This window comes from Peromyscus leucopus, chromosome 1, assembly GCF_004664715.2.
Source record: "Peromyscus leucopus breed LL Stock chromosome 1, UCI_PerLeu_2.1, whole genome shotgun sequence".
Taxonomy (NCBI): domain Eukaryota; kingdom Metazoa; phylum Chordata; class Mammalia; order Rodentia; family Cricetidae; genus Peromyscus; species Peromyscus leucopus.
In genome coordinates this window covers 97,232,797-97,248,029 of record NC_051063.1, presented here as the reverse complement: position 1 = coordinate 97,248,029, position 15,233 = coordinate 97,232,797, and the positions used below count along the sequence as shown (strand labels likewise).

General features: G+C 44.3%; 1 protein-coding gene across 1 annotated transcript in view; it reads left to right on the top strand.

Annotated features, from left to right (window-relative positions):
• Window positions 1–15,233, top strand: part of LOC114685273 (liprin-beta-2-like) — a 162,284-nt gene that overhangs the window by 114,005 nt on the left and 33,046 nt on the right. Inside the window, 1 exon segment of the mRNA XM_037204360.1 lies at window positions 9,083–9,175. Within this exon segment, the coding sequence (XP_037060255.1) occupies window positions 9,083–9,175 (93 nt within the window).

The following is a 15,233-nucleotide window of genomic DNA, read 5'->3' as shown; positions in this document are numbered from 1 at the left end:
GTGGAAGTGAGAGTCAGTTCATCTGTGAAGAAAATGCAGGGTTAGTGTGGAGCCAGGTAACTCAGTTCCTTTTTGGAAATTCAGGAAGGAAGTGAATGCTCCCTTCTGTGATATGTGTGCACTAAAGCAGTTACTTCCCTGTTTGCTTGCTTGCTTATCTGTAGGATGGTTTTTAAATCCGAGTTTGAGGTTGTTTTTCATCAGGGTGTTCACGCATGAGGCAACATAGCTCTCAAGCTCCTGGCCTCCATCCTGCCAAATCACTGCCCTTCCTAGCTGCCAGTACAAATATTAGGTTTCCATGTGGAGGAATTTGGTAGGCTGTTCAAACCTGTGAGAGGCGATGAGCAGCCACATGACCTGAAATGCATTCCTCCTTCTTGTAATTGAGCATATTCTGCTGGTCTGCCCAAGACCTCAACCTCTGTTGGAATCTATCTGGAGCACCAGTGGCTGAATACCATGAGTGCCGCTGAAGCCTTACTGTTGTCATGTGATGGAAATGTTTGAGTGAGCCATTTTGCTAGCTCAGGTCACTTGTGGTTGGAATTGCATGAATAAAGGGAATGCCTCTACCGTTCCTATCCTGCATGGCTTTTACCAGTGAATGCTTGTGTCCAAGGCTGATTATGGTTTAGAAAAGGCAAGATTTTGGTTTTCTTTTTGAGATAGACAGATGGGACATACATTTCTGATAGCTTTTGTCACTGTGTTAGACATTTGTTGCTGTGACAAAATCCCTGATGGATGCAAGAAGGGAAGAAAAATTGTTTATTATCATCATCATTATTTTATTATTATTTGGTTTTTGAGTCAGGGTTTCTCTGTATGGCCCTGGCCATCCTAGAACTCACTGTGTGGAACAGGCTAGCCTAGAACTCAGAAATCTGCCTGCTTCTGTCTCCTGAGTGCTGGGATTGAAGGTATGCACCACTACATCTAGCTTATTGTTTATCTTTGACTCATAGCTTATACAATACAGTATGTCATGGTCAGGAAAGCATAGTAAATGGGACTCTATCCTTGGTAGTAGGAGCTCGAGGCAAGGCTTGTTACATATCATTAGATCAGGAGACAGAGAGAGCTCTGATTAAGAACCAGGCTTGGTTCAGTCCTAAGCAACCTGCTTCCTCCAGCTAGACATCACCTCCTAAATATTCCACAGCCTCCTAAGAGGGCACCACCATATAGAGACCAGGTATTTAACTACATGAGTCTGGGGGGCTTTCACATGTAAACTCTAACATTGCTGTGCAAATAAAAATGAAAATAAACTTGAAGAAGATAGATTTATTGACTTCAGTGTTTCAGGAGTTCCAGGCTGGCTTCACTGCAGTGAGGCAGAAGACCATGACAATAGGGAACATGTGGCAGAGAAGGTTGTTTAAGCCATAACAGCTAAGAAGTAGAGAGAAACAGGAAGGGGTTGGAGCAAGATACATGCCTCCATTGACATACTTTCTCTAACCTGGCTCCACCTCCTATGACTTCCCAATCTCACCATGAAATCATGAACCTATCGAACCTATCAAGGGTTAATCCATTGATGAAATCATAGCCCTCATGATCAAGTCACTTCCCCCAAAATCACATCAACAAAGCCTTTAACACGTGAGCCTTCCTGAGGCATTTCAAATTCAAGCCATAACACTTCTTTCATGCAGCTTGGCCATTATCCTCAGATTCAGTGTTTCCATGAAAATAGGGCCAATTCTTAACAGAACAGAACACACATGGTTCTAATCATACCCTAAGTCATGTGGCTGCAGTCAGCACCCTGCTGCTTGTCCTTGAGTTGTACAGATGGTTACTGTTGGCCAGTCTGTTAGACCTGGGGGTTTGGAGGTGCCGGTTTCCTGATGACCAGCCTTTCCAAGGATTGGGTCGGTAGTGGTCCATCTGAGATGTGGGTGAATACAGATGTTTGCTTTAGTTTTCCTCATTAGCCTTTTACAGTATTCCCAGGTCATTTCAAGCTACCCAGGTTGAATATTAGATTTACTTGATGGAAAGGCAGGATCGTAGTAGAGTGATTGCCAAGAGAAGGAAGTATCAGAAATGAGATGATGGAACACAAAGAAAGTTTCAGAGGCAAAAGAAAACCTCTTTGTGGTACCCCAGAGCAAAGGCATTTTAAAAGCATATGGTCAGAAGGATCCCCTAGAAGGGAGTCTGAGTCCCTCCACACTAGCGTCGTAGCAGGGCACCCCGTCGGTTTGAGCAGTTGTCAGAGTCTGGTTAAAGGAGAGGAGAGGTCCAGGCTGTGGATTCCAGGAAATGGGGTTATCTCGGTTGATTGAAAACTAGAAATAATTTTCAGGATTTTCTTGCAGAACACACAGTGCCTTACAACACATTGTTTTCTTCCTGTGCCATACTTGAGAGGGAGAAATTTTGATTTCTGAACTAGAAACCAGAATGATGGACTTGGACCATAGAACAAGTACAGGGAGTAATGTATTTGCTCAGAGCTGAACTGGCCTGCTGAGGAGAGTTTTTAATATTTTTGTTTTTGTTTTATAAATTTATGTTTTCATGCATATGAAAGAAACTGCTAAAAAAAATCAAAAGTTCATAAGGATGTCTAACAAAAGCTCTCATTAACACCTGTGCTCCAGCCAGCACTCAGGATCCGTGCTATTAGATTGTTTTATAGTCTTCCAGAGTTATCTTACACAGGACAAATGACATGTGGACAGATGGACAAACCACATGCACGTACATAGACACACCACATGCACATATCCACATCACACGCATATATGCCCACACAGACAAACCATATGCACACAGACACACATACCACATGTGCACACACATACTCTACTTCCTTTATTTTCATACTTTTTAAAAAAGGAATGCTCCTACACTTCTTTCCATGGCAAGAATAGTAAACAACAAAACATTCCTCATTTGTATTTATGTCTGCATATTTTCTAACATCTGACTATACCCTAATGTAGTTAACAAAATCTTTTTTGATGGAAATTTAAATTGTTTCCAAGTTTTTGCTGTTCTGTATGATGCTGTAGTAAGTAATCTTATACATGTGTGAGACCCTCACAATGGAACAGATGAGCCGGGGCACCTGTACTTGAAATTTTGAAGTATTTCCAAATCTCCCTCTATAGAATATAGAGATTTTACACTCATCAGCAGTGTGTGTGAGGAGAGGGCCAGGCCACTGTTAAACCCAGCATGAAGGAAGAGAGGGAGAAAGAACTAAGGATACTTGTGAGCAGGTTTGACAGGTAAGAAGGGGTAGGGCAGATGATAATTATGGGAGGTGCTTGGTAGCTGCAGAGAGTGAGAACCCTGAAAAGGGGAGTGGATGTCTGGCGCAGCAGGGTGAGTCTACAAAGTCAGCTGAGATTACAATACACAGTAGCAGTTACAGCCTCATAAATGTCACCTGCACTTCATGATCAGTAGCCCAAGGATGCAGCAGTGTTGCCAAAGACTCTGCCCCATAGGAAAGAAAAAGACCTGGGACAAGAGGAGATGGCCAGCCCTGGAGTTAGAGCATTAAGTTTCATTGCCAAGTCTGAGAACTGAGACACAAAAAACAACCACAGCATGTGGTTAGGGAAGTGGCCCAGCAGACCTGGAGTGTACCACATGATCCTGCTGAGGCAGAGGGAGGAAAACAGGTGTGGACCCAACCTACAACCTACATCTGGGAACTGCCTGATGCAGATAAGAACGGAAGTGGAGGGGAGGGAACAGAAGCTGTCTGGATCTCTAAAGTCCACAGCCGAAGCTGATAGGAATCAAACAGGTTTAGTTGTTTTTCTCACTCAGAGACTAGGGAACAGAAACTGGGGGAACTGTGACTTGGTTTCAGTTTTGAAGCAAAGGTGAGACTAACTAACACAGTAAAAGTGGGAGTATAAGAGTGAGTGGGCACTGTTAGCCAGAAACTCGTGAATCTGAGTGAGGACAAAACTAAGCATAGGCAGAGTACTCTGAAGAGTTGAGTGATGAAGAGGCTGGGAACTCTAGAGAAAAGAGAACTCAATCATCCTGAACTGCTTGTACGCTTTTTATAATAAGGTAGTTCTGACTGCATCGTCTCTGATGCAGTATCAGTAAGAGGGAAGGGCTTAGAGTAGCCAGCCTTGAGGGAAACTAGGTTTCATAGGGACCCGCACAACAGATGGAAGGGGCAATTACTAAGGACAAAAGTGCACCTGTATGAACCATATGAGGAAAGGCAGACCGCAAACAAAGGACAATGCTGAGAACAATAGCCTTTTAAAAGAAAGGTATGTTTTTAATAAGAGGAAAGAAAAAGTGCACTTGATTCTTGCAATGCTCGTAACAGGTGCAGAGAATTGCGACCTCAGTCCCCACACTGCATGCTGCCAGTGAGGTTTTTGCTGTTTCTTTCCTCTTTTTGTTTGTGAATTCTGAGAATCAAATTCAGGCCCTCCTGATGGAGCTATCTCCCCAGCCCCAGATGTGACTCAATCTTTTTTGTTTTTTTTTGGTTTTTCGAGACAGGGTTTCTCTGTGTAGTTTTGTGCCTTTCCTGGAGCTCACTTGGTAGCCCAGGCTGGCCTCGAACTCACAGCAATCCGCCTGGCTCTGCCTCCCGAGTGCTGGGATTAAAGGCGTGCGCCACCACCGCCCGGCTTACTCAATCTTTTTTTAATATTACAATTTTTTAAAGTTATTGTGTGTGCTAGGAAGCTGACCCTAGACTTTGTGCATACACTTGTTAGGTAGTGCTGTACCACAGAGCTTTAGTCTGTCACTGTGTAAGAAATCAGGAATGAAGTGAGTTCAGGTAATGTGGAAATGAAACATTCTCTTCTTAATTTTAAAACTGGCAGAAAAAGATTAGGTGGGTTCTATAAAGTTAGAGCCAAGCCTCTGAGGGGTGTGAGAACCTTGAAAACAAAGTAGGAAGTCATAGGCCAGTGAGGTGAGTCAGTGGGTGAGGCTGCCCACTACTAAGCATGAGGATCTGCCTTTGAACCCTGGACCCCAGTCACAAGGAGGAAGGAGACCAACTCCTCTTAAGTTGTCTGCTGGCTTTGATATGTGCATCTTGGCTCACTCCTATACATATACAAACACACGTAACAGGTTGTGGTTGGTTTTTTTTTTTTTTTGGTTTTTCGAGACAGGGTTTCTCTGTGTAGCTTTGCGCCTTTCCTGGGACTCACTTGGTAGTCCAGGCTGGCCTCCAACTCACTGTTTTTTTTTTAATATTAAAAAAAGATTGAGTCACATCTGAGGCTGGGGAGATAGCTCCAGTAGGAGGGCCTGAATTTGATTCTCAGAATTTACAAACAACAAAAAAAGGCTGGATGTGGTGGCATGCAGTTGTGATCCCAAAGGGAGACTGAGGCAGGAGAATCCGCAGAGCTCACTGGCCAGCCAGCCTTACCTAATTAGTGAGTTCCAGGTCTGTGAGAAACCTAGCCTAGCCTCAAAAAATGTGGCTGGAAATGTTTCTGTTCTGATAGATCAGAAACACCCACACTCCAGTGCAGTGCTAAAAAAACATTGCTTGGGACATCTTTTGACAAGATAGAGGAATACAGGCTGGATGTTAAAATGAGCCAATTAGCATCTGAATGGAATTAGAGTGGGGGGTGCATTATTATGCGTAAACATGGTGTGTGCTGTGGAGCTCACCATATGCAGGTGTTGACATGTTTGGATGTGTGGGTGGATGTTGGCAGGTGTAGCATGGATGGATACAGGTGTGGAGGAAGTGTGCCTGCGCTGTGTGTCATCTACCTCTGCTTCTGCTTCTGCTTCTGCTTAGAAGAAGGGATCTGCCAAACTCTCTGTACTTCAGCTGTTGACTTAGAAGAATGGCCATCCAGTATTATGCAGAAGTGATGTCAAACTTCAAGACAGGTCCAAGGATGAAGCAGGCCTCAGGGGAAAAAAATGATGCGTATATTTTTCATCAAAGAGGGACCTGGCCATGGACTGGGGGCCACCCTCTCCCTCCCCCATTGTGCTTACCCTCTTCAAACTTTCTTTTTTTTCTCAGCTGCTCTCCCAGGGAGGTCTGCATCTGAAAGTGACTGACTTTGAGTGCTTTTCTCTCCTTTCTCTTCCTTCCCACAGTCAGTTCTGAATGTGATCAGTGAGCTGCAGGAACAGATGTGTAGGCTGCAGATGGACATCCACAGGCAGATTCAAGAGCGCCTGTTACTCACTAGGGACCACCCTGAGGAGGTGGTGGCCGATGACCATGAAGCCAAGCCACAGCCCTGCAGCCAGGACTGTGCCCCTTTGGAGGGGTCACCTGTAGGAACTACACTTAAGTATATCAGAGCATGTGTGTGTGTGTGTGTGTGTGTGTGTGTGTGTGTGTGTGTGTGTGTGAGATATCTCACTGGTAGAAGGCTGAAGTTTCTCCTAACCAGAACTGTGTGCAGTGGCTTTGCATGGATATGCTGTTACTTCAGAACTTGGGCTTATACAAGCCTCTGTTGATATGAGGTAGGCTCTGGGACCCTCATCAAGCAGGGTTTTTAACAGGTGAGAATAGCCCTCAGAAGGCCACATTCCCCATCTTCAGGAATAGGATGGAGGTTTGTCACGGGCTCTGAGTGGTGGGGGATTTGGGCCAAAGGAAGAGTCAGGATTTCCTTCTTCCAATATATGATCCAGACACTTACCTTGGAGTCTTCCTGGACTGGGTGTTTAAATGAAGCTTCATTGTATGATTCTCTTTAATGAAAAAAAACAGCATCATGGGAAAAAATCCTTTCAAATCTATGTTTAGAGACATTTAGCCCTACCCCCACCTCAGAGAATAAACCAAGCATTAGGGTTTTCATTTGCTGTGAACAATTAAGTCATCATCTGCATTTCCAGGAAAAATAATGCCCACATAATAATCACAGTATCATGGGTTTATGACCTTTCGGGCCATATGCCAAAGAAGTCTCAAGAACCCAGAGAGCAGTAGCCTGTGCTTCCTTGATTCCACCCACCGTGGGCATGGTTGTCTCTCACTGCAAACTGAGCAGCCCCACAAGACAGGAGCAAAACAGATAAGACTTTTCCTAACCGATGGGCATTGGAACAGCTTGGGCAGGGCCGACAACATTACTAGAAAATGATTCTGAATCTGTAGCAAGCCCAAATAGGTGACCAAAGGTCTCTAAGCCCAGTGATGAAAATCAAATGCATGGTCACCTTAGCTTGGAGAAGTTTTTTTTTTTTCAACAGGTATCGAGAATACTCATCCCAGCTGTAAGTCATTTTTAATAAATCATCTTATAAGATTCAAGTGGAAGCAGTGTTACTTCATGTAGATTATCTCAGAATGCAAAGACACCTAAGCCAATTAAATAATGACTTGAGTATCAGGTATTCATTCGTCAACAGCTATGTGCCAGGACCTGCTGGGTAAGAGGTTCACAAAGACTCCCCAGACGTTACAAAGAGAACAACCCTACAGATAAACCATATAGGAGATCTGTGGGAAACACCAGAGAGTCCTGCAGAGGGGCCTAATGTGATGTAGAGGTCTGGGTAGCTTTGCCCGAGAAGGTTGAAGGATAGGCAAGAGTTTACATGGTGGCCAATTAGAGGGGAGTGTTGTGTGTATTGAGGTGTAAGTTGAAAAGAGGAGTTGAAACTTCTCCAGTGTGACATGTTAGAGCTTACCTGGGACAGGACAGGCTGGTCATGAGTTAAAGTTTAGAAGCTTTGAGAGCATGGGAGTGCCATCCTCCTCAGATCAGTGTGCTAATGCTATTGTTCCTGTGGATATTTAGCAGTCAGTGTTTAACACAGGGCCAAGGTCACAAAGGATAAACCATTTGAAGATACTCAGGCTACCATACTTTATGCCAGTTCTTCTGATAGTAAATAGTTGTTACCCAAAATGATTGTCCACTAAGTGAATTTTGGTTCAAGAAAATGTTGGCAGAGCATACTGGTAGTACATGTTGTAATCTTCAGTGTTTGGAAGGTAAAAACCAACAAAAATAGCATTGCTGAGTGTTGCCCCTTTTATGAGGAAATTTTCAATCAGGGGTCTAGATACAAACTTGAGTTCCTGTCCCACTCACAACCAGTACAAATGTGTACTTGTAAGCTTCCACTCAGGAAGCTTCAGTGACTTCCTGTCCACACAGTGTCACCCTGAGTACCCTCATCTGTAGAGCCCAACCCTGCCTTAGCTCCCCAGTCTCATCTTCAGTACATGCCAACATCTAATCTCTGCTCCGCCACAAGGGGCTGTCTCACCGTCTGCCTCCTGTCTTTGACACCTCTCCGCATGTCTTCCCTGTTTCTTCTTGCTTAACCTCCTTGTTTGAACAGGGCACTCACACTGGCATCTGTGTTTGGCACTTAGCATTTATTTCCTGAATCTTACTGGTTGTGACGCCTCAGAGGATTGCTGCTTTCCTCCTGTGGGTTCCCCGCCCTCAGTGCAGAGAGATGCTCCTTGCTTCCTGCCCTTCCCTCTGCACCACCAGAGAAGTTGTCTCCATTCAACATCTCTGCTCTTCCCACTCGCAAGCTTGACCTGTCGGCTTGTGACACACCTGTGCGTGAGCTGGGCACGGGGGTTCAGGTGTCAGAGAAAGAAACGACAGAACCTAAGAATAAGAGGGTAATTTTGAGTTTTAGTCTGGAAAGGTAGCTCAGTGGGTAAAATGATGAGCATGAGGATCTGAGTTACATCCCCATAACCAATGTTCAAACAAACAAACACACACATATACAAACGCATGCAGTCCTGCCACTTGGGGGTGGGGAGTAGAGACAGGTGGATCCTGGGGCTAAGAGACCTGTTCTTAAAAAAAAAAAAAAAAGATGATGGCTGAGGAATATACCTGAGGTTGTCCTCTGGCCTACACATGTTTGAACACACAAATGCACATGCACACACACACATGTACACCCACAGCAATTTCTTCTCTCTTATGTCTGGAACTCCCTGGCTTTCATTTTTAAATGGCTGCATGGCATTTTCTGGACCGTGTTTAAAGTTCAAAGCTGTAGTCATGGAGCCTGCATGAGATTTATCCAGTTTAGAGTCTTTATCTGTCATGCTCTTTACCTGTCACAGCTCTGTCATTCTCCTTCTCTCCAGGAGTTACTGCAAGAGCTTAAGCACCTCAAAATCAAAGTGGAGGAGCTGGAGAATGAACGGAACCAGTATGAGTGGGAGCTGAAGGCCACTAAGGTAAAAAGGCAGTATGAGGCACCTGAGGAGGGGCAAGAGTGGGGGATCTGATGGGAGGGGTTCACTCTTGGGGTTCCCTACAGCAGGAAGTGTGGAAATGCAAACCAACCCACACAGTGCCCACTGTGCAGGCAGATCTGATATAGAAAGGCTCCCCTGAGAGCCTGGCAACCTGAAGGGAGAGCTGCTCAGGTACCCCAGCCATGTCTTCTTCCTCTGGCAGCGTCCTGCTGCCCTTGCTGCTTAGCCAAGAAGGTTGCCCACTCCTAGGTGAGTGAGTGAGTGGGCTGTCAGATAAGTGATAGCCGCAGGTGACAAATCCTAACAGAATGAGGGAGGGCGAGTAACAGTGTTTTGTTGGGGACATCATCTGAAACTCAGCAGTCAGTTTTCTAAAAAAAATTGTCATGGTCGTCATCATGCTTTAGAAATGAATGCATTCCTAAAATGATAAAGCCTTTGGTTTATTTTTTCAGTCAAAGCATTTTACTGAATTGGGGAGCTTACTGTGTAAAGAACACCAAGAATAAATTCTTTAGTGATAACTTTTTCTCTTTCTTGTTTAGTTCTTCCTAGTTGAACTGCAGGGGTTAAAAGTAGTGGGTTACCTGGATACGATGGAGTACTTGTCATCCTAGCACTCAGGGGATCAGGAGGATCACTTGGAGTTTGAGGCTTTCTTGGACTACACAGCGGGTTCCTGGCCAGCCTGGCCTACATAGCATGCTTCTGTCTCAGGAAAGAACAGCAACAGCAAAAAGAAACAAACACACATAAAATTGATTTAGTTATTTTTGCTTGCATATTTTATCTTTAAAATGCCAAATTAGTTATCAAGTGAACATTAGGAAAAATCACATTAAAATATAATTATGCTATTTTTAGAGTGGGGTGGCAGGGGAGGAAGTGAGCATGCATGTGGTTTGGCTACCTGTGGAGGTCAGGATGACTTGGGGAGTGAGTTCTCTTGGATTGTTAAATATGGGTGGCAAGAACATTTACGTGCTGATTCGTCTTGCCAGCCTATGAATCTATTGTTTGAAAAATATATTATGCATTTCAAAATGAATAGAAGAACATAAAAACTCTCAACTCACAGAAATGACTGTTGGAGCAGACGGGCGTTCATATCACCCTGATTTGCTCACTATACATTGTGTACCTGTATCACATTATTGTACTGTGTCCTCTGGGAGGGGACAGAGAATATGATTCAATAAAAAAAAAAAAAAGGGCTTCATGTGGGTATTAGGAGGAAGAAGGAAACTCTCTAACCATCTTGGATAGAGTTTCTGCTGGAGGAAGCCTGGGCTACTGCCCCTTAAGAAAAAATGCATCTGCTTTTCTCTATGTCCTGTAGAACCATCCACAGGTGACACCCGGTGATGCATGTGGGCATTTTAGTGTTCAGTTGGTGTTTGAGATTTAAAAACAATACTTTTGAGGGTGGAGAAAATGGTTCAGTTGGTCAACAAAATGCTTGTGAAGCAAGCCTGAGGACCCAAAATCAGTCTCTAGTACCACGTAAAAAGTCAGGTGTGCTGACTCTCATAACTGTGACCCCATCCTTGGGGGTCACTGCCTAGTCTAATTGGTGAGCCTCAGATCCTAGTGGGGTATTCTTTCAAAGAAAGTGACATCTCCTGAGGAACAACCAAACCTCTAGTGCACATGCACTCTTTCATACATACACACACACACACACACACACACACACACACACACACACACACCTTTGTTTAGAATTATTGTGAGTTTGTCTGTATCTTTGCTTTTCCTAAGGTTAATTGTTAATTATTAAAAGTAATGCTCATTGTAAAAAAATTTCAAACCATAAAATAGAAATTAAAGGAGGGCTGTGTGTGATGATATACACCTTTAATCTCAGCACTCAGGAGTCAGAAGCAGGCAGATCTCTGTGAATTTGAAACCAGCCTGGTCTTCAGAGTAAGTTCCAGGCCATCCAGAGCTACATAGTGAGACTCTGTCTCAAGAATAAAGAGGCTGGAGAGATGGCTCCAGTTAAAGAGCAGCAGCTGCTTGTCCAGAATACGCAGGTTCAATTACCAGAACCCACATAGTGGCTCTTACCATCTGTAACTTTAGTTCTAGGCCATACGAAACCCTCCTCTGGCTTCTGCTATCACTACCTGCGTGTGCTACATAAATACACAATGCAAACGTAACACCCATACATATGAAAAAATTTTTAAAAAAATTTTTTAAAAGAAAGAAAATACAAACCACCCAGATCACCCAGCCACTACTACCCTTGTTAATATTTCCTTCCTTCCAGGTATTTTTCTCTATGGTCCTCCCTTCTCTTTTCTCTCCCTTCTCATTTCTCTTCCTGTACCCTGCATGTCTTCCTCAGTTTCTGGTTCTGACAACTTATAATGTTTATTGTGCTCTTTTCCATTTAAAAATTTATGATTTAAGTTAATAAAAGAAAAATACTGAACATTATGATAGTATTTATATAATCATATTCTCATGTACAAATATAAAAAAACCCCACACTTAGCCATTTCACAGGTGATAAAATAGAGGCCTAGAGAGATTGAATAGCTCTTCCCGCACTCACTGCCAGTCAGGCCTATCCTGGCCACCGGCTATTGTCTGAGCACAGACAGCCTTGTGTGTGCCGTGCTTTGGTGTCACCCATTCTAAAAGCCTTGTTTTTCCAGGAGCTCAAAACTTTCCACTACGGCACTCACTCCTGCAAGTCCAGCCCAGGTGAAACCTTTGAAGTTGCACACACCACCCTCTGTTATAAAAACAAGAAAACCTTTTCCTTTTAATTCACCCGAGCTCTCTGCCTTGGCATGTGGACCTGTGAGATGCCGGCTGAGGAGTTCCTAATGATTACCAGGTGTGGAACACCTCCTGCCAGAACCCACCCAGCCCTTTGCACACTTTCCTCATAAGTCAGACAATAACGCAGTGGGTGCATTTGATGCTGATTTGCTGGTAAGGACCACGAGACTTCAAGTGGCAAGGGTGGGGTTCAGGTCTGGGTCTCCTGCTTCTGTGTTTTCCCCCCTCTTCCTGTAGTGGCTGCTTCTCCACCTGAAATGCTCCCAATGTTTGTAAGCTGTTCAGTTTTCTGCATAAGCCTCCTCAGACCCTAAAGGTGGCTTATCTTCAGTGCAATCAGCAATAGAGTTTGTTCCTTGAGTTTAATAAGACACAGCCCTGTAAGGATGCAGAATATCCTTCCTTGCCCTGAAGGTATCCAGAGTACCCATCTCTGCCTCACTGCTAGGCTTCAGATAGTTTTGGACCTCTGGCAACAGAGTGAGTGCTGGTTTTTATGGCTGAGATAGCCATTGCTCTCATGGTTCTGGATAAGGCTTCCTATCTACCTGTGGGTCAGATAACCTTCTAAGGATATCAGACAACCTGTATTTTTTCCTTGTTTTGTGGCCATTCCAAAGTAAAGGTCAAGGCAAGTCACTTGGTCTGTCAGGTCTGTGCATAGGCTAATATTTTGAATATTTTGTCCCAGTTGGTGGAACTGTTTGGGAAGGATTAGAAGGTGTGGCCTTGTTGGAAGAGATGTGTCATTGGGGTTGGGCTTTAAGGTTACAAAAGCCCATGCAATTCTTAGTTATCTCTCTTCACCTCATTCTTATGGAGATGATATAAGCTCTCAGCTACTGCTTCAGTGCTATGCCTGCCTGTCTGCTCCCATGCTCCCTACCATCATCACCATGAAGTCTGAAAGGACTTCTGCACAGCAGGGGCTCTCTTCCAGACCACAGATCAGGTGCAAACCACACCTAAACACCTCTTTTTACAGAGAGATTCTTTATTAAGCAGCAAAGAAAAATTAAGTGACTGCTTTCTGACTCAGGCAGAAAAACAGCAACATATGACCATGCATGTATCATTCTTAAGAGAAAAAGGGGAGGTCTGTGTTAGAATGGGCTAGGGTGTGGTGGTAAAGGAGATAGAGGACAGGGAGAAGGGGAAAGGGGCAGGGATATATGTCCTGGAAGGATGAAGGACTGCCTCTGGATAGAGAGGAGACAGACAAGGCACATAGGCGAGTGGTGGTTTATAAAGGTAAAGGGGGAACCCCATGTTAGGATAAGGTGTTGAATTTAAGTTGGGCATGTTAATTAGGTGAGCCAAAAGGTGTTTCTGATAGCTGGACTTTGGTTGTCAGCCTCAGGAGGAAGAGGTGGTCAAATAAGGGAATAGACCTTGGTGGCTAGCTTTAGGAATGTAATCTAACGGTTTGTAGCAAGGCAGAGGAAATGGGGGCCACATACTCTAGTGGGCTAGTGTCTCTTCAGAGTCAGCTTTTGAAACTGTAAGTCTCAAATAAACTTTTTCTCAGTAGGCCCACTTCACTGAAGTCTTCAGTGAGACCAACAGATAAGCATCAACATTGGATTTCTAATAGACCGTTCTGTCCACAGTAAAGAACCACAAGCAAGAAACCATGCAAGAAAAGCTGAGAGATCATCTCCAAAGAATATCCTGACCCTCATGGAAATGCAATGCATTTGAGTTGAGAATCCTAAGGCTAGAGTTGTCAGAAACCATTGTCACCATTATCCATAAGCCAATGGACATGTGGCTTATGATGGTTTGTGGCTGCTCATCTCAGTAAGCTGGATGGGATAGCCAGACTTGGCTCTCTTGATTCTAGGTAGGGCCCAGAGTGGAGGGAGCAGGCTCCATAGCAAGCTTTACAGGAAAGAAATCTGACCTTTCATCTCCTGTCTTTCCTTTACATCTCTGTCCTGTTTAGAGGATGTCAGGGAAGGTTTATTCAGAACCATTGAGAAGGGTTGAGTCTCATAAGAGTGGATTTCATTCATCCTATTAACATACTAGCATGCAGCCTGGAGTGCTGGAGCTCTCTATTGGAGTAGCAGTCCGGGAGGGTGGAGTTCTGCATGTGGTCAGACTAGGTGAGTAAGTGAAACTCTGCGTTGGAGCAGCAGGCTGGCTGATGATGTCCTGGGATGAAGCATGGAGATTAAGGTGTGTGACACACCATTGGAGCAGCAGGGTGGGTGGGTGGCAGGCATTCTACATTGGAACACATGGTCTCAGGTTGGCATCTACTATGTGGTTTGAATGAGAATGGCCCTCATAGGCTCATATATTTGAATGTCTAGTTCCTAGTTCCCAGACTGTTTAGGGAAGGATTAGGAAGTGTGGCCTTGTTGGAGGAGGTGTGTCACTGGGGATAGACTTTAAGTTTTCAAAAACTCATGCAAGGCCCAGTCTCTTTCTTGCTCTGCCTGCTGCCTGTGGATCATGATGTAAAGCTCTCAGCTACTGCTCTAGCACCATGCCTGTCTGCCTCCTGCCATGATGATAATGGATTAACCCTCTGAAACTATAAGCAAGCCCTCAATTAAATGCTTTCTTTTATAAGAGTTGTCTTGGTCATAGTGTCTCTTCACAGTAATAGAATGGTAACTAAGACAGCATCCTTGCCTGGACAGTCAGTCTTTGGCTGATTTCATTTGGAGTCATGTACTGCTCCTGTTTTCTCCCAGGATTTTCAGGAATTTGCTTTCTCCCATGGGTTCTTATGGGACTACATGAGATTTGTAAGTAGTGAGAGCAGTGGCTGCCGGGTGGGTACTCAGTCTAACCAAGGCCTGGCAGGCAGAAGAGTCACCAGTAGGACTAGTGCTCATTTGTTGTCCAATGATTGACTTATCTCTCCCTCCCCCCAACCCCCATCATACTCTGACAACCAGAGTTGGAATATAATTAGGTTCCTACATGGAAGGCCATGGGCAGGGTAGATGCCTTTGCTGTGTGTTCTTCCCAAAGCTCAAAACCCCTTTCTTGGTTTTATGTTCAGAATGGAGCTTTTTCCTAAGGGAAGGAACAGGATGAGAAAGAAGTGTTACTATGATTGTAGTATTTACTAGGCCTTTAATACGTGATAAGTATTTGACCTAGTCACTCATAAGTTATGTTATGTAATCTTCCTGTAGGCCATGAAGTGGGCACTATTGAGCTAAGACTAGGGTAGGTACAATTACTTGTCCAAGGTCATCCAACTGGGACATGAGAGATTCTA